Consider the following 25,969-nt stretch of genomic DNA (forward strand, 5'->3'; position numbering starts at 1 on the left):
CGCGGGTCCCGGGTCCGCTGCCGCGCTAACCCCGCCTCCCCTTCCCCCTCTTGTCGCCCCGCGCGCAGGGCTTCCTCAGCCGCCGCCTCAAGGGCTCCATCAAGCGCACCAAGAGCCAGCCCAAGCTGGACCGCAACCACAGCTTCCGCCACATCCTGCCGGGGTTCCGGAGTGCCGCCGCTGCCGCCGCCGCCTCCGCCTCCGCCGCGGACAATGAGAGGTGAGCCCGCTGTCGCCGCCCGGCCCGGCCTCCCCGCGCCACCGTTCCGGGATGCGCCCCCGGAGGGCGCTGGGACAAAGCGAGAGCTCGGGCTAGGGCGCGTTCAAAGGGGGAAGGGACCCCACGCGGTCCTCCGGGAACTTGTGGGGCCACCTCGGACTGGGGGGCACGGAGGGAGAAGCCTTCTCTCTCCTCCCAGCGTAAGGAGAGGGTGCCCGAGGCCCGGAACGAGGCCGGGCGGGAAGTGTCCTCGTCGAGAAGTCCTGCCTTGCCTTGCTGAGGTGGGCATTGTTTTCTGGGCCGTGCAGTGTCCGGAGCTGGGAACGGAAGTGGCTCCCCCACCCCCAGGACCCATCCTCCTGCCTTCAGGAGCCCCAGGGCATCTGGTACAAAAGGCATTTTCGGCTGGGTTTATTCCTGAGATCCTGCAGCGCCGATGTTGAGGAAAAGGGTGAACATCTGGAGGGGAGGAGCAGGGGGCTGGGCTGCTTAGGGGGCACATCTGCTCTAAGTAGGGCGCATGCTTTGCTGGAGGCTGGGGCAAGCAGAGCGGGCAGTGCCCAGGCCCTGAGCTCAGGGGCATTGCCTGAGGCTGGGGAATAAGGACCTCCCCCTCTACAGCCTAGGCAGCTGCTTCCTTCCCTCTTCTCTCCTCTCCCCGGGGTGTCTCCTGCCCTGTTTCCTTCTCCTGGGCAAGCCAGGAGCAGGTCTGGAAATTCCAAGGGGAGGTGACTTTTGGGGCAAAAGAGAGAGGAGATGGTTCAGCCTGCTGGGAGTCACCGCAGCAGCAGCTGAACAGGTTTGAGTGAGCAAGGGCAAGCCATCCTGTCTGCACTGGGGCACCGAGCGGACACAGCCTCTGGGGCCCAGTGCCTTCTCCTTGAGCTGCGCAAGCCCCAGGCATCTTTCCACTTGGGCACAGGCACAGTGATGGATTCCAATGCCAGTTAGAACGTGTCCCTGCCCAGCTGGTGGAGGTGAAAGCATTCAGCCCCGACATCTCAGGCCCCTGGCATCCGCCTTCATAGGGCTGTGCCTGTATGTACAATTGGTAGTTGGCACTCTCTGTAGGGGAGGCACAGGTAGAATGAAAATATCTCTTCCTCTCCCCCTTGGTTCTAGCAGGCAGAGGAGTTCAAGTTATAGCCCAACTCTTGCCCAAGGTTGAGTGACTGTTTAACTGACCCTAGTATCTTCCCAGAGAGTACCTTTGCCCAACCCTGAAGTAGACCTGCTAGACCTTTCATTTCCACCAGCCCAGAGCTGCTTTCTCCAGTGCATCCCCACCGCTGCCTGCAACTGGCTTCCTGCCGCAGCTGCCAAGCCCAGCCCCAGACAGGACCCCCAGCCTTTCTCAGATGACCATGGTGCCCCAGGGGACCAGGCGTGCCCTGGCAGGCAAATGCAGCCAGGCCAGAGCTCAGTGCTGGGTGCAGCCACTGCGTCTTTGAAAATCTCGCTTCCCATCTTTGTTATTGTCTGGGCGGCAAGCCACCCAGATCTGCTGCCTTCCTCCCTCCGCCCGGCCCCCACCTCTGGCTTTCTCCCCCAGGAACATGCCCTTCTCTGCGCTTTCCTTGGTGGGGGTCAGGACCCTCTGCACCCGCATGCGGGGGCTTGTGTACGTACCCTGTTTTTCTGTGCATGTGGTGGTTGTCCGGGGAGTAGGAGAGACAGCAAGCGGTCTGGCCTCTGAGCGTGTCTGCCCTCCCCGGAGCAGGCGGCGTGCATGTCATGTTTACCTCCCTCCAGCGGGAAGCCTGAGTGAGAAGCTGGCGAGCACTGCACCGGCATCCCTGGCCAGAGGTTGGGGCAAGGCTGAGATGACCTTGTTCAGGTCCCACCCCAGCTTAGCCTCAGGTCAGCCTTGCCATGCTGAAGGGGCTCCGAGTAGGGGGTTGGGAGTGAAACTACAAACCCGCTTCTGGAAGCAGTGGTAAACTGTAGCGGTTGGAGCAGAGTGTCACTGGCAGCGGTGTGGAATTGTCTTATTAATTTTCTATAAACAAAATCTGGCATGGTAGCTTCTCTGGTGTAGGAAGGGAGCCCACGTTTCCCACAGACAAGCAGAGAGATGGGGTTTGAAATCCCTATGCCTAGCCTAGGAGCTGAAATAGGCTTTGCTAGGACTAGGGTCTCCTGATTTGCTCCTTTGCTTAGAAATAAATTCGTTGGCAGCTGCTGGGATGGATGGGCTGATGTTTCTCTGGGGCGTTCCCTGGATTCCTCCTGTTTGGAGTTGTGTGAGTAAAACCGACTATGGTGGAACCCCATGCCCCCAAGCTCATGGTAAAACCTGAGTGGAGAGGCACCTCCCCCTACTCCGAGGTGGTATGGAGGTGGTGTGCTGTGCGTTAGGAGGCTGAGGGAACAGGACGAGCTGCCTTTGACTTAGCAGTGAGGAGGGAGTTAAATCATGGCTCCGTGGGACCCTCACTGTGTCGCCATGGCTGGGACTGGTGATGGTAAGTAAGTGCACAGACACCAGCCTCAGTGAGTGGGTGGGGACAGGAATGGGAATGGGGGTCTTTAAGGAAGGGGGTGGGAGCTTCTAAGGTGACTAATGGGAGCCCTAGCCCCCATGGCCTCTCCATATAGATAAACAGCACAGGGCACTGTGGTGCAGGCTCTTGGGTTTTGACTTTGGATGAATTTGACTGCTTTATGGCTGCTGAAGAAGCTTTGTTGCATGTTGTCTGCATGCTCCACAAACCGCTGTGTTAAGAGGTTCTTTTTTTTGCTGGATTTCTCTCATCCGGAGGTTGGAAGCCTGTTGGTTCTCTGCTGGGATCTTTCAGTTCCTTGGGAAAGGAGTCTGTGCCCCAGGTGTGGGGATGCTGCGCCTGGCTGGCTGGGGGAGACGGCTGATGTGAAGCCGGGGCCAGGCCAGCCAAGCTTGGTGGGCATGAGTGGCTCTGGGAGCCTGAGAGTTACAGACAGATTTGAACCTTTGTATTCACTCCCCTGAAAACAGTGGTTCCCAAGGCTTGGGGGAGGTTCTAGCTGGTTTCCACAATACCTGGCTCCCTCAGACATTTATTTCTACTTTGGAGTCTTTGGAAATAAAGCACCAAGGACAGGTAATGATTTCACTTGGATAACAGACATGAATACTGCTTGGAGCACTTTCCGGGTGAAAGGTGTGCTGGCAAAAGCATTTTTGTTTTGCAAGCTGGAAATGTTGCCACTTCATTTACAAGGCGGTTTTAATGTTGGTAAAAGCAATATAGGATGTGGTGGTTCTTCCTTCCCAGAAGATAATTTCCAAGTCACTCATTTATTTATTAATGTTCCTGAGAAGCTAGGAGGGTCCGCTGGCAATATTACGCTTCCCTCATCCTTCTGCTCTCCTGGTAATTGTTTTTGGGTGGCTCTGGCCCTCCACATGTGCTGGGAGTTTTCCCTCTCTGGTTGTCTCCCCTACCCCTACAGTTATCCTGAAGTGGCAGTACTCCGTTTCCCATTATTCTCATTCACCCTGGGGCAGAGCTTAGCTTATAAACAGGGCAACCCAGGTGCAGGTGTGCAAGGCTGATTATGTGTGGAATTAGAATGATTACCCCTCCTAGGCAATATGTGTGTTGCCTGGAGTTCCCACACCTGAAAGTTACTAGTGGCGGGATTCCAGGCATCGTAGGACTAGGGAGGAAGATATTTGGAAGTTGATTCCTTTCAGGAACCCTCAAGTGGCCCTGAGTTAGACAGGAATCACTTCTGCCCCTTGGGTGAGGCAATTCCTGGAGGCATGAGAAAAAGCTTGATGAGAAGCTGCAGGAATGGAAGGTGGGGTCTGTATTCCTACCTTGGTTGTTCATAGTAGATGCAGGAGGGGCTGGGCACCTAGGCCTGGCTTTTCTTGCCCTCTCTCCCTCCCCTGTTGTGGTCCTTCTCCACCTTCCCTTGGGGCTGGTCTATCAAGCGTGGTGACCTGGAGATGATTGTGCAGTTTAGACAGTCTCCAGAAGTAATGGGAAGCCTGTGATCTTTTGATTTGGAGCCGATCATTCCTGGGCAAGTCATTTAACCTTTCTGAACCTCAGTGTGCACATCTGCAAAATGGGCATGATTATAATAATGTTGGAAACATTAATTTTAATACACTCAGCTTATATTTAATAGAAAGTGTTTATCCTATTCATTGCTGTTTCCTTAGCAGCAGACATAGGGTCTTGCACATTTCTTAAATGTTTCTTAAATTTTATTAAATAAATAATGATGTGTCACAGGGCTAGACTAGCATGTTGTAGGTGTTCAGTAAGTGGTAGTTAATATTGGCAATGATAAGTCACTTCATTTTGTTAAGCCTCGGTTTTCTCATCTACAGTGTGGGAATAATAACAAGCAATCATGTGATGTTATTCTGAGATTCAAGAGAAATAATAGATATTGCTGTGCTTCTTAAAGTGGAATAGAACTGTAAAGAGGGTCATTATCGAACTCAAATAGCCAGCCAAAGTGATCTTTGTTCCTGTCTGCACCTGGGAAGGCAAATATCTCTGATGTGTGTTTTAAAAATCTAAAAGTTCATCGTTCCATCTTGTGTTTGGACCATAATTTTTTAAATCATTTACGTTATTTCTAGTTTTTCCTCTTCTAAAAATGAAGCTGGGATTTAAATCTTTGAATAGTCATCTTTGGCTACATGTCTGATTGCTTCCATAGGATAAAGTCTTAGAAATGGAATTACTAGATCAAAGAATATGAACAGTTTGAGGTTTTTGATAAGGATGCCCCCTGTTAGGCACCTGTAATAATTTACACTCCCCTAATGATGCATGGGAAACCCTGGTGGCGTAGTGGTTTAAGAGTTCAGCTACTAACCAGAAGGTTGGCAGTTCGAATTCACCGGGCGCTCCTTGGAAACCCTATGGGGTAGTTCTGCCCTTGCCTGTTGGGTCGCTGTGAGTTGCAGTTGACTCAACGGCAACGGGTTTGGATTGGTTTAATGATGCATGTGGAGCCCTGGTGACGAAGTGGTTAAGAGCTCAGGCTGTTAACCAAAAGTTTTGCAGTTTGAATCCACTAACCACTCCTTGGAAACCCTATAGGGCAGTCCTTCTCTGTCCTATAGGGTTGCTACGAGTCGGAATCAACTTGACGGCACGTAACAACAATGACGCATGAGCGAGCTTACCTCTTTCTTCACACCATTAAAAACGTTGGATAGTATCACTTAAAACCAATCTTTGTTACTTGGATAGGCAGGAAAACGGCATTTCTTTATTATTTGCATTTATTTACTTATTAGTGACTGAACATTGTTTTCAGGAGTTTAACAGCTAGTGGTGTTTCTTTTCCTGCAACTTGTCTTTTCCTGTCTTTTGCTTTCTGAACATTCTGCCAAGCCCCTTATAGGATTCTTGGTTGCCCTGTTTGGTCTTCCTCAGCTCTGAGAGGCCCCATGTAGGTGGATTTTTGTTAAATGGGCCTCTGCTTTCCAAGAGATATGGCAGGGAATTCATTAATTGCCTGTAAGGAAGATATACCCAGCCCTCCCTCTCCCCTCCCCTCCTCTTACCATATGGGAATTAGATTTGATTCTTAATTGGATAATTATCATAAGGAGGCCTTGCATTTACAAAGCACTTGGAGAGGTCTTCCACCGTACAGGGTAGGTAGGCAGTGAAGGAGGGCTGTTAGATACGGGGAAAGTGGGGCTGAGGTGGGACCAGCACAGAAGCCAGACCTTGCAACTCAGGAGCCGGTCCTACAGCATTGTTCTTGGAGGCCCACAGCACCTCTGGGGGCGGGGCTAACCAAAGCCAGGAACATGAGTATATGATGCTGAGCCTCATTTCCAGAGAGGGAGGGGAAGGCCACAGAGTGTGACCTGGACGTATAGAAGAACCAATTTATTTTTGGCTTTCTCGTTTTTATCACCCTCCTTTTAGATCTGCGGCTCCCTTGTGTACCTTCTAGAGATCTGAGTCGGGCAGTATTTTTAGGAACGGTGGAAATTAGTGAGGATGTGATCAGCCCCAGGCCGGGGTTTCAAAGGCTGGAGAAGCCTTTCTTTGTAGGAGATGCGTAGGCGTGTATGTCTGTGTGTACATGTCTTTGTATATCTAGCAAGTGTTCACCTGCCCTCGTGAAGATGTGTGTATCGTATATGTAAGTGTTCTTATATATGTGTGTGCATTTTTTAATGAGCTAATGCACGTAAACCATTTGTAACAGCAGCTGGCACTTAGTATTAGTTTGGACCATATGAAATGGTCATTCTCGTAGGTCCCAAAACTGTCAAATAGCTGCAGTTGCATATGGTTCAGTCTAATAAGTGCTCAGTAAGCGTTTGCTACCATTATTATTATTGTGTCTGTTTTCTTCTAGTATGTATGTGTCTACCAGCATATGTATGTGTGTGTTTATGTGTACTTGGTGTGTATAGTGTGCTCTGTATTTGAACACTCATGTATGTACACCTTTGTGCGTGTGTAGGTTCTGCCTTGGTTTGTGGACACTGAGCTGGCCAGTTTTGTGAACACCTTGTTGAGGGCTCAGCATATACCTGGGCCAGGAGGACAGCAGTCCTCTGACTCCCTTCTCATCTTCAGGTGCCAGGCCTGAGGGGCACAGCGGGACCCCTCATACCCTCCCCAAGTAGCCCTGCCTATTTCCAGGGCTGAGGATATGCCAATCGACTCTTTAATGGAATTCCTTTCCAAAGTATTACTTGAACCAGAAAGTTAATTACCAGCCTTTAATTAATGGCTATTTTAGAAGGCCACAGAAGAGAGTTGGAGGAGACCATAAGGAGACTGAAAAGGCAAGAAGGAAAACCATCCAGCTCCCTCTGCTGGCCTGGTGACTTCTTCCCAGGGTGGCAGGCTCACTTCTCCCCCGCTCTGAGCTGTTGGTCCCACTCCACTGGATGATCGGCGGTGGGCAAGTGGGAAAGTGCCCTGCATGAAGAGCCTCTGGTGGTTCCTGTCTTCTGGACATCTGTCCATCCATCTGTGAGGAGTGGCCTGGACAGCACTCCCTAGGGGGGCAGGGTATATGCATGTGTGTATGTGGTGAGGCTATACCAGCCCCCCACCCCACCCCAGCCCTCCAAGGCCTTAGATCAGCCAGGTGACATGTCCAAGGCACGGCTACGGGAGGGACAGTCACTGGCCACTCTGCCCTGAAATTAACCCTTTCCCCACCCCTCCAGGAGCCTGGGGTCTGCTGCCTGCAGGGGGCTCTCCCTAGAGCCTGAGACAGCCTCCTACAGGGCCTGCTACCTCCTTTCCCTGCTCCCCCTCAGTGCTCAGTGCAGAGTTACCTGTGGCCCGTGTGTGAAGTGGGACCTTGCCTTGCACACCCCTTCTTTCCCCTCAAGAAAGGCAGTGAAGTGAAAATAGTGAGCACGAAGCATTCCTGGGCTCTTGGTAAGGCCCTGCCATTTATTCTCTGTGCCTCCTTCTCCCCACCCATTAAGAGTGAGTGATCATGCTTACCCATCTACCTCAGAGGACAGGCTGTAAAACTCAGAGGAGGTTATTGTAGGGGAAATGATAAGGAAGTTCCCCTCCCAGCTGGGGCATGCCAGGAAGGTAGCTTGTATTACCATCACTTCTAGAGACAGAGACAGTCTTTGTCCCCTGTGGGCATGTGTGGATGTGAGCATGTGGGTGCACAGCATGCTTACACATACCTGGGAGTGCACAGCCTCGGCTGCCCACGCTTGTGTGCACATGCCACCGGGCATGTGTGCATATGAGCCTTCCTTGGTATTTAGAGTCAGGTCCTTAAGGAAGCCACCAGGAGAGCACCAGACATCCCCTCTGTGCCAGGCAGGTGGTGGGATGAGGAACCAGGGGAGGGAGAAGGAGACAGGATCCCTGTCTACAAGGGTTCCTGGCAGCCTGCCTGGGAATACCCTGGGCATTGTGAGGAGGGGTAAGAAGTGACCCAAGGCTGGAAGTCAAGGCTGATCCTAGGGGCATGCCAAGAGTAGGGCCTCCTCCCCTGTCCCCACTATGCCCTCTCAGGAGACCTGCATGCTCCTGACTCCTGGGGTTGCTCGTGGACCTTAGAGGCTCTGACTAAGCATGAAGAGTTGTTGGTGCCCTGCAGAGGAGGTGCTCAGTGTTGCAGAGGGAATATCTGAATGTGCTTAGGTTTTCTAAGAGGGGCCAGGGTGGAGGGCTGCCTTAAGGCCCTCCTTCCTAGGGGTGCCCCCAAAGGTAGCCTGAGCAGGCTCTGCCACCTCTATCTCCCACTGCCCCTTCATAATGACGCCCCCTCGCCCCCAGCTAGAGCGGAGAGTGTGCAAGCCTAGGAGTTACAGGAGCTTGACTCCTGGGCCTGGCTCTACAGCTAACTGTGATCAACCTCGGTGGAACCACTGAAGCTCTCTGAGTCTCAGTTTTCCCGTCTCTCAAGTGGGGTTTGTAGTGTAGGAATTGGCCCTGGTAGAAGGTGGGTTTGTGCATTTCCCTGCATCAGGTGGTCAGCATCGTGAGTTACTCCTTGGCACAAGGATCAGCCCTCTCCTCCACCTCCATTTTCCATTGGTTGTCCCCCAGGGGGAAGCTGAGGGACCCTTCTCCAGTCCCTGTACCCGATGGCTCGGGACACCCCCTAGTTAGCCTGGGGACCGTCACCTCCTGCCTGTCACCCTGACCTTTCTCGTACAAGCAGGCCCTTGTTTGCAGGCCCAGCCCGATTGTGAAAGAGCACACTGGGCAGAGATACAGATGACACCTGGGTAGCACGGGCTCTAATCTGATGCGACGTTGTCTTGGGGAGTTTTTATTTCGAGGGCAGTGAATTAGTGTAGCGTCTCCCTGTGCCCACTGACCAAGGGGAAGTTAATTTCATGCTCTTTTTGACATTCATAATCAAAGTGTTGCACCTATTGGAGCTGCAGATTGTTAGCACGTGAAGGATGTGTGAGCCTCAGAACAATTACTGTTTCCGGCTGGGGAGGAGATTAATAGGTTGTTCACAGCCCCACCCACTCTACTCCTTCCCCTCTTTTCTTTCTTTCTTTCCAACTTCCCGACATTCCTCAGGAAACTGTCTCCCAGAATTGCCTATGACTGAAACCCCTCACTGTCTTAGAAGCTGAGGGGCTGGCCCCTGAGGGGACTGGCGTGCCTGCCTCCTGGGAGGACCTGTGTGGAAGAGGAATCACCTGGGGCACCTGGTAAAATGCACATTCTTCGGCCCCGCCCCAGACCTTCTGAATTAGACCCTCCAAAGCTTGAGAACCACTGTCCAGCTTTGTTTCTTTTGCAGAGGGGCAGGAATTGTGCCCCAGCTGTGTGCTAGGAACTTTGCTAGGTGGTTTCTATGCTGCTGTTGATTCTTCATAGCAAGAGAATTATTTCCCATTTTACAGATATAGAAACTGAGACCCCTAGAGGGGAAGGAAAGTGACTGGCCCAAAGTCACACACTGGGGGAACCCCCACACCCTGGGTAATCTTCCATTCCCTCGATGATGCCTGAAATCCCACCATTAGCGTATGGTGGCTTTTCTCTTTAAGGTTGTGATGCCTTTTGAAACATAACCCTCCCCCTGCTCGGAGCCTTGGGCTTGTACAGGGCTCCCCACTGTAAAAAGCTCTTTACACTGGTGCCCCAGGTCTCCTGAGGGTTCTTGGAGCAGTTGGAACATTTAGCAGCTATGATCTGCGTCTTACAGACTAGGTCTGTGAGGCTCAAAGAGGCAAAGGACCTTGCCTTAGTTCACATAGCAGTTGTGAGAGGCAGAGCTGGGTTTGGAACTTGTCTGCTACGTCCAGGTTTTATGCTGACTCCCTGTTAAACTTTTTAAAACCAAACCCAACCCAACCCAACCTGTTGCCATCAAGTCAATTCTGACTCATAGTGACCCTATAGGACAGAGTGGAATTGCCCTATAGGGTTTTAAAGGAGTGGCTGGTGGATTCAAACTGTCAACCTTTTGGTTAGCAGCCAAGTTCTTAACTGCTGTGCCACCGGGGCTCTGACTCCCTGTACAGGTGGGGAAACTGAGGTGTAGTCACTTACCCAGGATCAAGCAAGTGGCAGTAATGTGGTTCAAACCCAGGTCCACCTGAATCAAAGCCCACAGAAGTTGACTAGTCAACGTTTCAAGGCTGCACAGGGTGCCGATGGTCCCGACGTGGGAGTAGAGGTCTTTCAGCACAGCCTGGAGGGTCCTGGCCCAGGATTAGAGTGACTGTTCATCCAGAGCCCACCAGGAAAGGCCAGGCCAGATAGGGCACTTCCGAGTGAGGTGGCCAGAGGCCGTTTTAAGGGGTGTGGGGAGGGGCCTGTGAGGAATGAGAATTTGAACCTATGACTGCCTCACTGCAAAGCCCCCATCCCACGTACTGCCAGTTGCTAGGGGAGGCTAATAGCAGGTGTGCCTGAGTCAGTCACCCAGAGCTAGTCCAAGGCCCAGCACCATCAACTGCTTCTCTTGGGCCCTCAGTTTCCCCATCTGAAGAAAACAAAAACAAAAGAATAATGCCCCAGGGCCCAAGATTCCAGGAAAGAGGTTAGCAGAGAGTGATGTGTCAACTCTGCTGGGCTTTGGTTCACTGCATTCAGTCAGGAAGCCCCTGGAGCTGCATGGTGCTGTGATAACACCACCCCCCCACTGCCCTTGAGAGGCCATTCACGATGGGCCGGCTTCGTGCCTGGCACTTTTTCCTGCATTTTCTCATTTAATCCTTGTAACAGCACTATGAAGGATAGGTGCTATTAACTATTCCCATTTTATAGAGAAGAAAATTGAGGCTCAGAGAGACTGAGCAACTTGTCCAAGTCTTAGAGCTAGTAAGTGGCAGAGCTGGGATTCAAACCTAGGTGGTCTGGGTTTATTATATAAAGCCCCCACCACCAACCATTCTTCTACATGGTCTCTGACCATATGCTCTGTTTTACATACATTTTTTGTCAATAATAACATCAGTAAACTACCTACCGCATATGAACCATCTACTGTGTGCCAGGCTTTGTGTAGTATATATACATCATCTCTGATCCTCTTGACTACGCTGAAAAACAGTGGTTTAGCCCCCCCCCGCGTGTTTTACAAGTGAGGAAACCAGGCCTTAGAGAGGTAAAATCACTTATCCGGGACTACACTCAGGATAGATTTAGAATCTAAGTCTTTGGATCCAAAGCCAGTGCCCTCTCTAGTGTAATAGTGAACATTTAGTGAGCACATCTACGGGGCAGACTCTATTCTAAGTGCTTCCCTTGAGATAAACTCATCTCACCCTCACAGCAACCACATGTGCGTTATCTGTTATTACTCCTGGTTTACAAATGAGGAAACTTGAATCGCATAGCTGAAAATGGCAGAGTTAGGACTTGACCCTATGTAATTTGGCTCTCAAGTCTGTGCTTTTAACCACTGCCCAGGACTCCCCTTCTCCCTGTTTTATAGATGAGAAAATCGAGGCTCTGAAAGGCAAGTCACTTGCCCTGAGTCTGACAGCAAGTGAGTGGCAGAGATGGGATTTGCACCCAGGCCTTCCAAGAGTCTTTTGTTGTCGCCCACGAGAGAACATGGCAGCAGTCAGTGGGAATTGGGTGAGTGAGGTACCTTTGCTGTCCTAAGGCCACTGGAGGCTCTGCAGGAGGCTGTTGTGGGTGCTGAAGTCCTAAGGTGGTGTGCTTTATAGTGGAGGCAGGCCTCTTCCTGACCTCAGTGGTTCGAGTCCTCAGTATGTGAGGTTAGGGCCAGCTGAGTGACTGACCTCCCCCCAACCCCACCGTATTAGTAGTTTATCAGTTATTATCAAGTGTCTTTCTCAGTGGTCTCCCCCAGGGTTCTTTTCCTCTTGGCAGGGCTGATGAGCCCTGGCTGCATTTAGATCTATTGATTTATGGTGCTGGGGGCGGTGGGAGAGGTGGAAGAGGTCATTGGTAAGCTAATTGGCCCTCCACACCACTCTCCTGTCCCCCTGGCCAGTGTTGCCCAGGAAGGTTCAAGGGATAAACAACGAACGGTGACTGTACTCACTTGGCAGGGACTCCTCAGACTAGCCTTTGTTCTGGATCTGTGGGAAGATGGGTGAGTCTGGTGCTGAGACTTGCAGTTACCTAGTGCACTGTTGCAGCAGGCCATGCTCCCTGGGTGACACAGCCCTCTGGACTGGATAGTGCTGGGCAGGTGTGCAGTTGCCAAGCCTCCTTCCTCCATCCTCCCTGGGGAGGGAGCTGGAAGTTGGGTGTGAGGCAGTTCCATGGGCCAGGCAGTCTGCAAGAGCCCCTTTCTAGCCTGCTTGAGGTGGTCCTGTTCAGTTGCCCTTGGTCGTGAAGTCCACGTTTTCGATGATGGTCCTCTATGAGGATAATGAAAACTGATTTGAAGGAATTTCAGAGTCCAGGAATAATGGAGCTGCCAGGAAACTTAGTGAGCAGTCTGTCCAGAGTTTCCCAAACTCAGTTCCAGAGGTTCCTGGAGATGAGGCTAGATGTTTTACTCCGAAGAGGGTGTGTGCTCAAATAAATTTTACATCTCTACCCTAGAGGAATGACTGTGATCCAAGATATTAAAGACCCTAAGGGGTCCTACAATGAAGAAACCCATTTCACTTAGTTTAATGCAAAGTTTCCTGGGGTTTTTTGTGTGTGTTTGGAGTCCCTGGGTGGCACTTGGTTAATGTGCTTGGCTGCTAACTGGAAAGTTGGAGGTTTGAGTCTACCCAGAGGCACCTGGGAAGAAGGTCCTGGCAGTCTACTTCCAAAAAAATCAGCCATTGAAAACCTGTAGAGCACAGTTCTACTCTGACACACATGAAGTTATGGTGAGTTGGAGTCAATTCTATGACTGCTGGTTTGGGTTTTTTGTGTGTTTTGTTTTGTTCCCCACCCCCCAGCACCTGTTGGCATCTATGGGGCAGTAGTGTTCTGCAGAACATTTGGTAAAAGCGCTAGTTTGTTTGTGGTGTGACCTCTCCTTGGACACTTGTTTTTAAAGAGGGACCTTTAGGAAATCCTCTATGCCTTTAGGACTTACAGGAGTAAACCTTGAATGGTGACATTGCTGGACCAGCGACAGGTGGTAGGGTATGTATTTTTGGAAAGAGGCCTTCCCAGGACCAGCTCTCATGTGTGTGGGATGGGGCTTGGCCCTGGTCAGAACCCTCTGCAGGGAGGTGATCTGACTGGGGATGGCCTAGACCCAGGGTGTGAGGAGTTTATTTTCCCCTTTTGCAGGTTGGGCGACTCCCCTCTGGTACCCAGCAGCTTGGGCTCTGGGGTTCCCCATCCCCCTCTGGACTCCTCTACAGAAGGCAGCAGTCGACCAGAGGTTGCCCACTGATTTGCATAATTGCACCATCTCTTGAATAATTAATAAAGCTCTGTCCTTGCTGGGAGCAAAGTCTGCACCATTATAGATAGGTTCGCCATGAATGGGTTTGCCAGACCTCTTCCAGGGGAGTCGCTGGTTCCCGGACTCCTGGACTCCTAGGCTTTTCCTGGCATGGAGCCCCCAGAGAGAGGAGAGGGTGCTGGGTAGGGGAGGGAGGGCTGGTGCATCCACGTGGCTTTTGTAGTATCATATCAGGCAGGGTGGTTTCTTCCAGGATCCACAAATGGCGTCGCCAGCGCACAAATGATTTTGGATTCTGTATTCCTGCTTACTGTGGCCCCACAAACTCTTTATCTGAGTATGATCAACTTTTGTGGGGACTTACTCCCTTTTCTGATAGCCTGGAGGGGGCAGTGCTCACAAGGGGTAAGAGCAGTGATGGTGAATTTTCAGGCAAGAGCAGGAAAGGGAGGTGTTTCTGCTTGGAGCCTTTCCTTCATATTCTTTGGTCCTTCAGGCTTCTGGGCCTGTTTAGGTCAGGGGTGGCCTTGGAGTGATTCCTGTTTGAGATTTCTAAGTCTCTTCTCACCTTGTTTCCTGCAAGTGAATTTTTCCTCTGGGCATATGGTCTTGTCTCCCTGTTACACTGGAAAGGGAAGTAGAAGGTTGGGCCTGCCCTGACACATGGTTGACAGTGGAGAAGGTCCTTTGGTCTCTCCAAGTCAGGAGTGTAGTTGAAAGGGCTTGCTCTCTTCCCCACCTCCCCCAGTCACTGTCCAAAGCTCCTGTAGGAGTGTTTCCCAAACTGGGCCCCATGGAGCACCACATACTTTTGGATGCTTGGGAGGAGAGGATTCCATAGTCCAACAGGTCAGGGAAGTAAGTTTCTTCAATGCATGAAGAAACTTGAAGCCTTTAATACGCTAGTGTGCATCTGAGTCTACAAGAGGGAATATAGGATACTTGGCTTCCCATCCACACTGACTGTCCAGATTGGTTTGTACATCTCCTGTGATGAGGAGCTCTTTACCACCTGGGGCAGTCCATGCCATTGCTGGACAGTGTCAACTCTTGGAAACTTTCTCCTTTGTTGAGTTTCCCTAGTCAGCGTTTATGTGATGTCTTATCATTTACAATTTGGCCTTCACACCAGCTAGGGAAGTAGCTGGTCAGGGATTATCCCATTTTACAGATAAGGAAACTGAGGCTCACAGAAGATAATTATCTCACCCAAAGGCACATAGTAACAGAGTTGGTATTTAAACTCACATCTGCCAGCTGGACTTTTAGCTTTTTCCCCTTGGCCACTGAGAAACCATTTCCCCCTAGACGATGTCAGTATGTTGGCTGAGGTTGGTCCTTAGAGCCTTGGGAACCTGTTTTACCAGTAGACCTCTTCCCAGCTTGCTTGGAGTGAGTGTCTAAGGATGGGCGTTGGCAGACAGGCTAGAGCCCTGCTTATTAGTCTCCAGGCTGTGGGGCCTGGCTTTGGAGCCATACCCAGATGTGGGCACAAGACTGCCAAATGTCCTATCATCAGACCATTTCTGGCCTTCTCACCCCGTTCCTTTTTCTGCCCTTCCTTTTTATAGGGGTGGAGATATTTGAGGTGCCCCACAGAGCTGGATGGACACTTGCCTTGGGTTGGTAGTGGTGGGGCGGGCAGTGGAAGAAGAAGGCAGGTGGGTCCAGCTACCTTGTCTTTCTTCAAGCTTTTTGGAGAGTGGGTGGCCAGGGGCAATAGGGTCAATCTGTATAGCAACTAGGCTTGGAGGCCCCACTGAAGCTAAGGGGCAACTTAGCGACTTCAGGCTTAGACTAACTGTTTTATGTCTCAGCAGTCTTTTGGATCACACCATAAAAGGAATGGGATTGCCCCAAGGTGCACATCCACTCTGTTACCATAGGGAGCAGACACACGGGGTGTCCTCATGAACAGAATTCTGCTCTGTTGACATACTGACCTAGGTCTGGACCTGGCTTCCTAACTCTCTGCATGATGTGGAATAAGTCATCTAATCTCTGAGCCTCTGTCTTTTCATCTTTAGTATGGGTATGATAATGGTGCCTGCCTCCTAGGGTTCTGGGGTCTCAGTGGGACCATGTGTGTCATATGATAATTTTATCATATCATCCTCTCATGTGCACATACGCACTCATATTCACACACCCCATGCTTTTGAGCTTCTGTTTAGACCCTAGGATCCTGCCAGGAAATCCGGCCCAGCCCACCCAGGGTCCATCCCATCATGTAGCAGGAGACAGCCCAAGACAGACATGAAATGATGTTTGTGCCGACATTTCTCCCACTTAGAAAATCAATATTCTGTAGTCTGCCTAATTGCTCTGTTGCTGCTAAATGAGTCATTATGGAGGGAAAACAGCAAATGCATTGTGAGATTAATGGGAGGAAAGAGTTGGCAAATGACTTTGCTTTGCTTCTCAAACTCTTTGCTTTGCTTCTCAAACTCCAAGAAGGTGTTACTGCGAGAAATCTGGAGAACCATGCAAGGCTGAGTTCCAGGTAGCAAGGACTTATGCTGTTGGCTTTGCAAGGCTCCAGAGGTGCATGGAGGCCAGATGGCCTGAGATGGCGCTTTCAAGGCAGTGCACCGATTTGAGGACTGTAGGAGCTGAAATCAGGAATTACTGCGTGGTCATCAGAAGTAATGCCCCTAGGTCAGATCAGGAGCCAGGCACAGTGCTAGTCCCTGGCAATGCAAAACCAGCCTCTCCCCTAATGGAGGGGACAGACTGGAATGGAATTGTCCTACAGATAAATGTGTAATTGAGTTGAGTCACATGCCTAGCAGGCAGTGAGAGCCCAGAATTGGAAAGTTTGATCTCGTCAGGGTGGTGAGGTATCTTCCCAGAGAAAGGGAGGAGTGAGCCTTCTGGGTAGATGACAGAGCTTGTGCAGACCCAGTGGGTCCAAGAGCCAGGAGCCGGAAAAAGGGCCTGTGTGGCCTTAGCCCTCATAGCAGTCCTTATTTTACAAGTGATGAAGCTGAGGCTGAAGATGATTAAGAGACTTGCCCAAGATCATATAGCCATTAAATGGCAGAGTCAAGATTTGAACCTGGGCTCATGTAACTCCAAGCCGAAGGGAGTGTCCACCTACTTCAGGGAGCTGTCCTTAGCACCTGCTGCCTTGCAGGAATCTCCAGAACCAGTATCAAGACCTCACTCCTGCAGGGCAGCGGTTCATGGGACAGGTGCATGAGAATCTTCTGAGCTGGGAGTTCTAGGACTCCAGAGAAGGGGAGCCCTGAATAGCCCCAGAGTCAGGACTCTGCCTTAATGGGTGTTTGCTTCCTCTTAATAACAAAACTACTTGGCTAATTTTCCTCTTTGAAAAACCTCCACAAAATAAAACAACCCCTCACTCCCTGAGGTGGGTTAATTTATTCCTTGCCATTAATCCCAGCTGGGCTGTCATCAGGTGGGGCCTACGGACTGCCTGCAGAGGTGGGGTGGAGGTGTGGTCAGCGAAAGGTGTTTGAGGAGTCATGGCCTTTGCAGGGTTCTGGGTAACAGCAGATGGAGAGAGACCAAGCGTTCCCTGTGGACCCTGGGAAGGGGCCATCAGAATCCCACCTTAGCTTGGTTCCTGGGTATAGTCCATCTTCGCAGTCCCACAGGAGGAACCTGGTCAAAAGATTCCTCCACCCTGGAAGGATCTGACTGATAGATCTACAGAGTTGGCCCAGGAATATGTTTTCATGACAAGCCCCCATGTGATTCTGTGGCCTACTCAGTATTGAGACCTCACTGTGCCCATTAGGGACATGGGCAGGACAGAGCCTGGTGGACAGCTGAAGGGGGATCAGCTGAGCCCCAGATAAGGCAGGAACTTGGCCTAAGATGCTTTGCTACTGCTGTTGACTGGCAGCCGGATTTTGGCCAAAACCCTGGTCTGATTGGCTTTTCTCTGCCCCTTGCCAGATGTAAACTGCAGCCCTCCCTGGCTAGAGGCTGAGTGTTTATTTGGTCTGGTTGAAGAGCCCCAGCAGAGGGCTCTTCATTCTGCTTAAATTCCACTCCGAAAGAATCCTGTTTAATTTTTCAGATAAATGGCTGGGCATCTCCTGTGAGGCTCCAGTCAGGCCTGGGGCTGGCCCTGAGGGCACAGGGGCATCCAGCCCTGTCCCAGCACCGGAGAATGCTGCCAGAGGGAGACAGCAGCAGCATCCTGGAGTTGGTACCCAGAGGTTTGCTTTCTGGCCTTGCTCCTGCCTGCTCAGAGAGGAAGCCAGGTAGGCCGCTTGTGCTGGACAGCTCAGGAAGACAGCACTCACGCAGTGCAGTATGTCAGGGTCATGTGCAGCTCTGACTTTGAGTACTGAATCTTGGGCCTCCCTATAGACAGTTCCTGTCCTTCCATGGTGGCAAGACTTGGGCCACTCTGAGCCCAGGCAGATGTGAAGTGGAAGGTACAGTGTTAAGGCTTTTTTGTCACACCTTTCTTCTACCTGGCCCATGGATCGATTCCAGGGTCTCATATCCTGCAATTTCCACCCTTCCCCAGGCACTGTGCTTGTTTTCATGGATGCTGTGTCATTTGCAGTTAGCAGGTAGTACTTTGCAGGTAGACAACGTGGGCTATCCTCTGTGAGCTTGATTTGATGGCCCATAATGTGGTTTTTAGCCAACCTGGGACACCTGTTTCCCTCTCCACGTTCCTGGGCTGCTTAGCATCAGAGTTGGTGATTTATCACCACACATTTCCAATTCGTCATCCCTACAGTCTCTCTCTCTCCCCTAAGGCAGCGTGGCCACTTAGCTGTTGTCGGGTTTCCTTGGTAAATTTCTGTTGCCGCTAATGATTAGCAGTGGATGGAAGCTCTTCTTTGCCCCTGGCAACTGCCAGGAAGAGTCTTTCAGTGAAAGCCAGGCTCATGGTGGAGTTCTGCCCTATGCACGTGCATGTTTTAGCAAGCAGTCATGAAGACATCCCACGACCTCTTGTAAGCTTGGGGCGGTCCCTGGTTTGTCCTCCTCCATAGGTTCACTCCCAGGCGAATGCCACCGTGTTCTTATTGCAGGAACTGCCAGCCTCCTCCTCAGCGCAGGGACCAGAGTCTTTCGTTAAATCATGGGGGTCAGGGCCAAACAATTCTGGACCCCGAGAGCCACTTCTGAAGGGTTGACTTAAATCTTTTTATTTTTTCCCATACAAAAATTTATACATACATTGTTATGTGACCTTAATTGCTGTCTCCATAATGTGACAGCACACTCCTTCTTTCCACCCCTGGTTCCCCATGTCCATTCAGCCAGCTCCTAACCCTTTCTGCCTTCCCATCTCACCTCTGGACAGAAGCTGCCCGTTTAGTCTCTTGTGTCTGCTTGAGCTAAGAGGCACACTCCTCACGAGTATCACTTTATGTCCCACAGTCCAGTCTAATCCCTGTCTGAAGAGTTGGCCTCAGAAATTGTTTTAGTTCTGGGCTGATAGAGAATCCAGGGGCCATGCTTTCCAGGGTTCCTCCAGTCTCATTCAGACCATTAAGTCTGGTCGTCTTACTAGAATTTGAGTTCTGCAGCTCACCTTTCTCCTGCTCCATCTGGGACTCTCTGTTGTGTTCCCTGTCAGGGCGGTCATTGGTGGTAGCCGGGTACCATCTAGTTCTTCTGGTCTCAGGCTGATGAAGTCTCTGGTTTATGTGACCTTTTGTGTCTCTTGGGCTAATACTTTCCTTGTGTCTTTGGTGTTCTTCATTCTCCTTTACTCCAGGTAGTTGGGACCAATTGATGCATCTTAGATGGCTGCTTGCAAGCTTTTAAGATCCCAGACGCCACTCACCAAAGTAGGATGTAGAATAAGCTTTGTTATGCTAGTTGACCTTGATGTCCCCTGAAAGCGTGGTCCCCAGACCCCTACCCCTGCTATTCTGTCCCACAAAGTGTTTGATTGTTTTCAGGAAACTTCTTAGCTTTGGTTTAGTCCAGTTGTGCTGACTTCCCCTTTAGTGTGTGCTGTCCTTCCCTTCATCTAAGATAATGTTTATCTACTATCTAGTTAGTAAATAACCCTCACCCTCCCTCCAAACCCTTGTAACTATCAAAGAATGTTTTCTTCTGTGTTTAAACCTATTCTTGAGTTCTTATAAAAGTGATCTTATACAATATTTGTCCTTCTGTGACTGACTAAATTCACTCAGCATAATGACCTCCAGCTTCCTCCATGTTGTAAGATGTTTCATGGCTTCATCCTTGTTCTTTATCGTCGTGTAGTATTCCATTGTGTGGATATACGATAATTTGTTTATCCATTCGTCTGTTGATGGGCACCTAGGTTGTTTCCATCTTTTTACTATTGTGAACAGTGCTGCAGTGAACATGGGTGTGCATATATCTATTCGTGTGACAGCTTTTATTTCTCTAGAATATGTTCCAAGGAGCTGGATAGCTAGATCGTATGGTACTTCTATTTTTAGCTTTTTGAGGAAGCACCAAATCGATTTCCAAAGTGGTTGTACCATTTTACATTCCCAGCAACACTGTATAAGTGTTCCAGTCTCTCCACAACCTCTCCAGCATTTATTATTTGGTATTTTTTGGATTAATGCTAGCCTTGTTGGGGTGAGATGGTATCTCATTGTAGTTTTGATCTACATTTCTTTAATGGCTAATGATCCTGAGCATTTCTTCATGTGTCTATTAGCCGTCTGAATATCTTCTTTGGCGAAGTGCCTGTTCATGTCCTTTGCCCATTTTTTAATTGGGTTATTTGTCTTTTTGTTGTTGAAGTTTTGCAGTATCTTCTAGATTTTAGAGATTAGATGCTGATCGGGTTTGTGGTAGCCAAAAATTTTTTCCCAGTCTGTGGGTTGTCTTTTTACTCTTTTGGTGAAGTCTTTTGATGAACGTAAATGTTTGATTTTTAGGAGCTCCCAGTTACCTAGTCTCTCTCCTGGTGCTTGTTCATTGTTACTTATGATTCGTATTGTGTTTATGCCATGTATTAAGGCTCCTAGCGTTGTCCCTATTTTTTCTTCCATGATCTTTATTGTTTTCGATTTTATGTTTAAGTCTTTGATCCATTTTGAGTTAGTTTTTGTGCATGGTGTGAGGTATGGGTTTTGTTTCAGTTTTTTGCAGATGGATATCCAGTTATGCCAGCACCATTTGTTAAAGAGACTGTCTTTTTCCTAATCAGCAGACTTTGGGCCTTTGTCAAATACCAGCTGCTCATAGGTGGATGAATTTATGTCTGGATTCTCAATTCTGTTCCATTGCTGTATGTATCTGTTGTTGGACCAGTACCAGGCTGTTTTGACTACCATGGCAGTATAATAGGTTCTAAAATCAGGTAGTGTGAGGCCTCCCACTTTGTTCTTCTTCTTAAGTAATGCTTTACTTATTTGGGGCCTCTTCCCATTCCATATGAAGTTAGTGATTTGTTTCTCCATCTCATTAAAAAATGCTAGTGGAATTTGGATCAGGATTGCATTATATCTGTAGATTGCTTTGGGTAGAATTGACATTTTCACCATGTTGAGTCTTCCTATCCATGAGCAAGGTATGTTTTTTCCACTTATGCAGGTCTCTTTTGGTTTCTTGCAGTAGTATCTTATAGTTTTCATTGTATAGGTCTTTTACGTCTCTGGTTAGATTTATTCCTAAGTATTTTATCTTCTTGGGGGCTATTGTAAATGGTGTTGATTTGGTGATTTCCTCTTCGAGGTTCTCTTTGTTGGTGTAAAGGAATCCAACTGATTTTTGTATGTTTATCTTGTCTCCTGAAACTTTGCTGCAATCTTCTATTAGTTCCTGTAGTTTTCTTGTGGATTCTTTGGGGTCTGTGTATAAGATCATATCATTTGCAAATAGAGATACTTTTACTTCTTCATTACCAATTTGAATGCCCTTTATTTCTTTTTCTAGCCTAATTGCTCTGGCTAGGAGCTCCAGCACAATGTTGAATTAGAGTGGTGATAAAGGGCATCCTTGTCTGGTTCCCGGTCTCAGGGAGTATGCTTTCAAAGTCTCTCCATTTAGGATAATGTTGGCTGTTGGCTTTGTATAAATGCCCTTAATTATCTTGAGGAATTTCCCTTCTATTCCTAATTTGTTGAGAGTTTTTATCATGAATGGGTGTTGGATTTTGTCAAATGCCTTTTCTGCATTGATTGATAAGCTCATGTGGTTCTTGTCTTTTGTTTTATTTATGTGATGGATTACATTGATTGTTTTTCTAATGTTGAACCATCCCTGCATAGCTGGTATAAATCCCACTTGATCATGGTGAATTATTTTTTTGATATGTTGCTGAATTCTATTGGCTAGAATTTTGTTGAGGATTTTTGTGTCAATGTTCATGAGGGCTGTTGAGGTTGACCTAAATCTTAGGGCAGCCTTGGCGGGGATAGTGGTACCTGTGTGGTCTGTATCCAGGCCCACTTTTCTTGAACCCACTTATTGCACTAGTGGAAACACATTTCTAAACACTAAATGGTATCTTTTTGGTGCAGTTTTAAAGAAAACTATTACATGGGCTTGCTGTAGGTACCCCTGGCATGTGGATTCCTGATTGGGGCATCCCGCACGTCTGCCCTTGGGTAGAATCCCCCTAAGTTACACACATATATTTATCACATTCTTTGTAATTTGCCTTAATCTTTTTCAGTATGGACAACAGAATACTTAGCAATACCCTGGGCCTTCTGAACTGAACCTCAGCTTGCCCCTCCAAGCATGGTAGCTCCTCCTACCCTGAGTGCAGCCCTGTGCTGGGCACTGAGAGGAGGGTTCTGCCCTCTGGGGGTTTGTCCTGCCTTCCTCTCACCACTCCCTCTCAGCTCCAGCCCCCCACCCTTTCTTCCCCACCCTTCCCTCTCTCTAGTCCCTTGTTCCTGCTGCTCCAGGGCCAGGCCCCTCAATGGAGGGGCAGGCACCATTAAGTCACGGGTGTCATACAAGAACGAGCCTGGGTTGTTGGAGCTCCTGGCCAGAAGCCTCAAGCCCCCAGCCACAGTCCGTGTTAGGGCTGCGTTGTGACAAGGGGCTTGTTTGTAGTGTTTTGTGCATGCATGCCCATTTGATCTGTCTTGATGGCCTTTCATGCCCATGGCCCCCTTACGGACCCCTGACATTGTGTTGAGGTTTTAGAAGAGCCAGGGGCTCAGTGGGGAGCTTCACAGCCCTGGATGTTTGTGCTGGTGGCCCAGGAGACGGCGACCCGTTCTAAATCACTCTGCCTATAAAGGCAGAATCTGTGGGCCGCCCTGGCAACAGCTCTGCACCAGCCTGTCGGTGCGGCCGCTGACAGCCGCGGCTCCTGACTGGCTGCGTTCTCTCCGCTGGCTCACACTCTGAGCACTAGCTCTCACCAGCTCTCCGGCATCCTTCAAGCAGATGGTGCAAAGGAAGAGCACAGGCTGGGGTCCTCGGACTCTGTGTGTTGGCTTGCACCATCCCATGTGTGGGTGGGGTCACTTTCAAGGGATTTCATTAACATACACTGGGTCTTGGTTTGGTGCCATTCAAATCAGTCTGCAAGGACAACAAAGCCTGACTTGGAGGTCTTAACAAGTCTCTGGAGATGCTCGTCCTCACTGCATCTCCCTCTCCCCTGAGCCTCCGTGCCCTGGTCTCCCTGTTTGCTCACACAGACATCGCAGGCGCAGTGCCTGGGTTCAAATCCCAGCTCCACCACTTGTCAGCTCTGTGACTTTGGGGAACTTACTTAACTCTCTAAAATGGGGACAGTAGCAATTCCTATTATATAGGCTTATGGAGAAGGGTAAATGCAGCTAAATGCACGTCAGAGGACTTGGTAAATAACAAGCGCTTGAAATACGTTTGGAGCCCTGATAGTGCAGTGGTTAAGAGCTTATGGTTGCTAACCCGAAAGTCGGCAGTTTGAATCCACCAGCGATTCCTTGGAAACCCTATGGGGCAGTTCTGTGCTGTCTTATAGTGTTGCTATGAGTTGAAATTGACTCGATGGCAATGGGTTTGTTTTGTTTTCGAGATATGTTAGCCATTATTATGCCACGGATGTCCCAGTCTCATATTTTTCCCTCTATCTGGAATGCTTCCTTTTCTTCCCCCTTCCAGCTTTGATCCTACCTGTCTTTCAAGTCCTGGCTCCTTCTGCTTGAAGTCTGCCCTGACACCCCACCCCTACACCCTTTCCCAGGCCTACTTTGAGATCTTCACTTTGCACCTCATTGTTTGTGTCCTTTCTGTGCTTCGTCATTTGGGTCTGCTCCACTGGTAGCCAGTGGGGCTTCCTCAGGACATTGACTGAACTGCACTTGTCCTGCCCTCCCCCATAGAACAAACCAGTCTCGATCCTTCCCAGCTTTCCAGAACCTTGAGGTAGACCTGGATATGGTTTTTCCTTCTCCCCCAAATAGAGCATGTAACCAAATTCATTCATAGGGCCTTTGAATGAGAAGAAGTCATGGAGATCCCTTTACAGATAGGTCCTGAGGCTCAAACTGAGGAAGGGATATACCCACTTCTTTCGGCACTTCTCTGCTTGTGGGGATGGGCAGCAGTTGGGCCTGCTCTCAAGGAATTGGGGAGGGCTTCACATACGAAGTGACAGGAGTTGAGGCTTGAAAGAAGAAGGAGGAGTTTGTCAGATGGTGCAGGGTGGAGAAGGACATTCAGGCAGAGGAAAGGTCGTGCCTAGTGCTCAGAGGATGAAAACCTTTCCACGTTTTTGGAAAGGAAGACTGCTGTGGGGAGCAGGAAAGGGCTTGGAGCATTAGGAGAATGGAAAGTAGTTCAGAATAGCAGAAGCGGCAGGTGAAGACAGGTGAAGATAGAGGAGCTGGAAGGGGTCTGGGCCCAGGCAGTCAAGCCAGGGAACACCCGGGGGATGTGTGTATCCTTGGATTTTGTCTGAGGAGGCGGAGAATGTGTAAGAGGATGAGCACTCCCCCTGTGCCAGGTGCTTTGTCCCTTTTAATTCTCATAGAGCCCTGAGAGATGGATAGAGGTGTGCTTGTTTTGGAGATGGGGAAACCAGGCGCAGAGAACCTTGGAGATTTGACCGAGGTACCATGGGCTAGTAAGTGGAAGAGCTAGAATGTGAACCCTGGCCTGCATGACCCTGAAGTCTGTGCTGGTGACTACCACCCACTGGGGACCGGGAGGGACTGCCTCTCTGGGGATGGGGCCCAGGAGTCTGCATTATTTTAAATATTCCCCAACCAGGTATGGGGACCACTAAGAGAGTGTATATAAGAGACATGGCACAGGGTCTGGCCCCTGCTTATATGTGTATGCAAATGTGTACCCACACATGTCCAAGTGCACATGGCACAGGCATGCACATGCACACAGACACCGTGAGTGAATTGGGTTGTTCACCAACACTGGCAACTCTCTGTAAGCTATGCCTGTTGGGGTACAAATAGAGTACCAGGCAGCCTATAGCTGGGCGGCCCCAGCTCTGGCCTCTGTTGCCTGGCAGCCAAGAAGTGGGTCTCTTGTGGGACCTGTGTTCCTTACCTCTACCTCTAGGAGCCCAGAGCCCTCCTCTGGGTCCCACAGCACTTTGTTTTGATCTTTACTTGCTGGCAGTTCTCACGGTGTGACATTGTCTGTGTGCCCCATCAAAGGGCAAGCCTTCTGTGGGCAGGGCCCCGGCCTCCTCTCTCGGTCTGTAGCACCTAGGACACGGCCTGGCACAGGGCAGGTGCGCAGTAAACGCTTACACCATAAACGATACATTGAGCACCTACTGCGTGTGGGGCCCTACGCCAGGTGCTGGAATAATTAACTTTGGCATGGGACTTTATGATTCACAAAGCTCCTCTGGGTTCCATTAGGAGGCTGATTGTCTCAGATCAGGTATTTATTTCCCCATTTTCCAAATGAGGAAACTGAAGCTCAGAGAGAGAGGAGGCAGGTAGCCTGAGGTTACATCATCAGCCAGTCAGGGACAGAGGCAGCCAGAGCCAGTCCCTGTCTTCCAAGCCGCTGCTGCTCCCTGGGCTGTGAGCCACTCTGGGGCTATCAGCTGCTTCTCTCTAACCAGCGTTTATTGAGCATGGGCACTGTGAACAAAGATGGAGCTCCCAGGCTGGCAGGGAGGCCAGGCCAACAGAGAATCAGTATCCCAGGAAGCCAGGCTCCTGGGGACACAATAGGCGCCTGGCTGGTTCTCACTGCTCCACTCCAGCAGAAGCAGGGGTTCCCTCTGCCACTGCTGAGGACCTGGTTGTTAGGGACAATTGTCTGTGTTTGGGGTAAGTCAGAGGCATGAGAACAAAGAACACCTTTCCTGCCAATGCAACTCTGACCTTGAAAACCCTGTGGGGTTTCATTTACTCGAAAGAAAAAGGGAAGAAGAGTTGGTTACCTGCTTCAAAGAGGGGCAGGCCTCCTGCAGGCGGTCATCAGTCATCAAGGAAACCTTGGCTTTGTAAGTTCTTGCTGCTGAATTTTTCCTTTTCAATTTAACAAAAGTCCTGAGGATCACTGTCCACTGACTGGCAAGGAATCCTGCTGCGTTTTTAGAAGGCAGAGAAATGCTGG

General features: G+C 49.9%; 1 protein-coding gene across 1 annotated transcript in view; it reads left to right on the forward strand.

Moving 5' to 3' along the window:
- DAB2IP (DAB2 interacting protein) overlaps positions 1-25,969 on the forward strand; it is a 117,249-nt gene that overhangs the window by 26,236 nt on the left and 65,044 nt on the right. Inside the window, exon 3 of the mRNA XM_023730679.1 lies at positions 69-220. Coding sequence (XP_023586447.1) covers positions 69-220 — 152 coding nt within the window. The remainder of the gene's footprint in view (positions 1-68; positions 221-25,969) is intronic.

Source organism: Trichechus manatus, unplaced genomic scaffold (assembly GCF_000243295.1).
Source record: "Trichechus manatus latirostris isolate Lorelei unplaced genomic scaffold, TriManLat1.0 scaffold00038, whole genome shotgun sequence".
Taxonomy (NCBI): domain Eukaryota; kingdom Metazoa; phylum Chordata; class Mammalia; order Sirenia; family Trichechidae; genus Trichechus; species Trichechus manatus.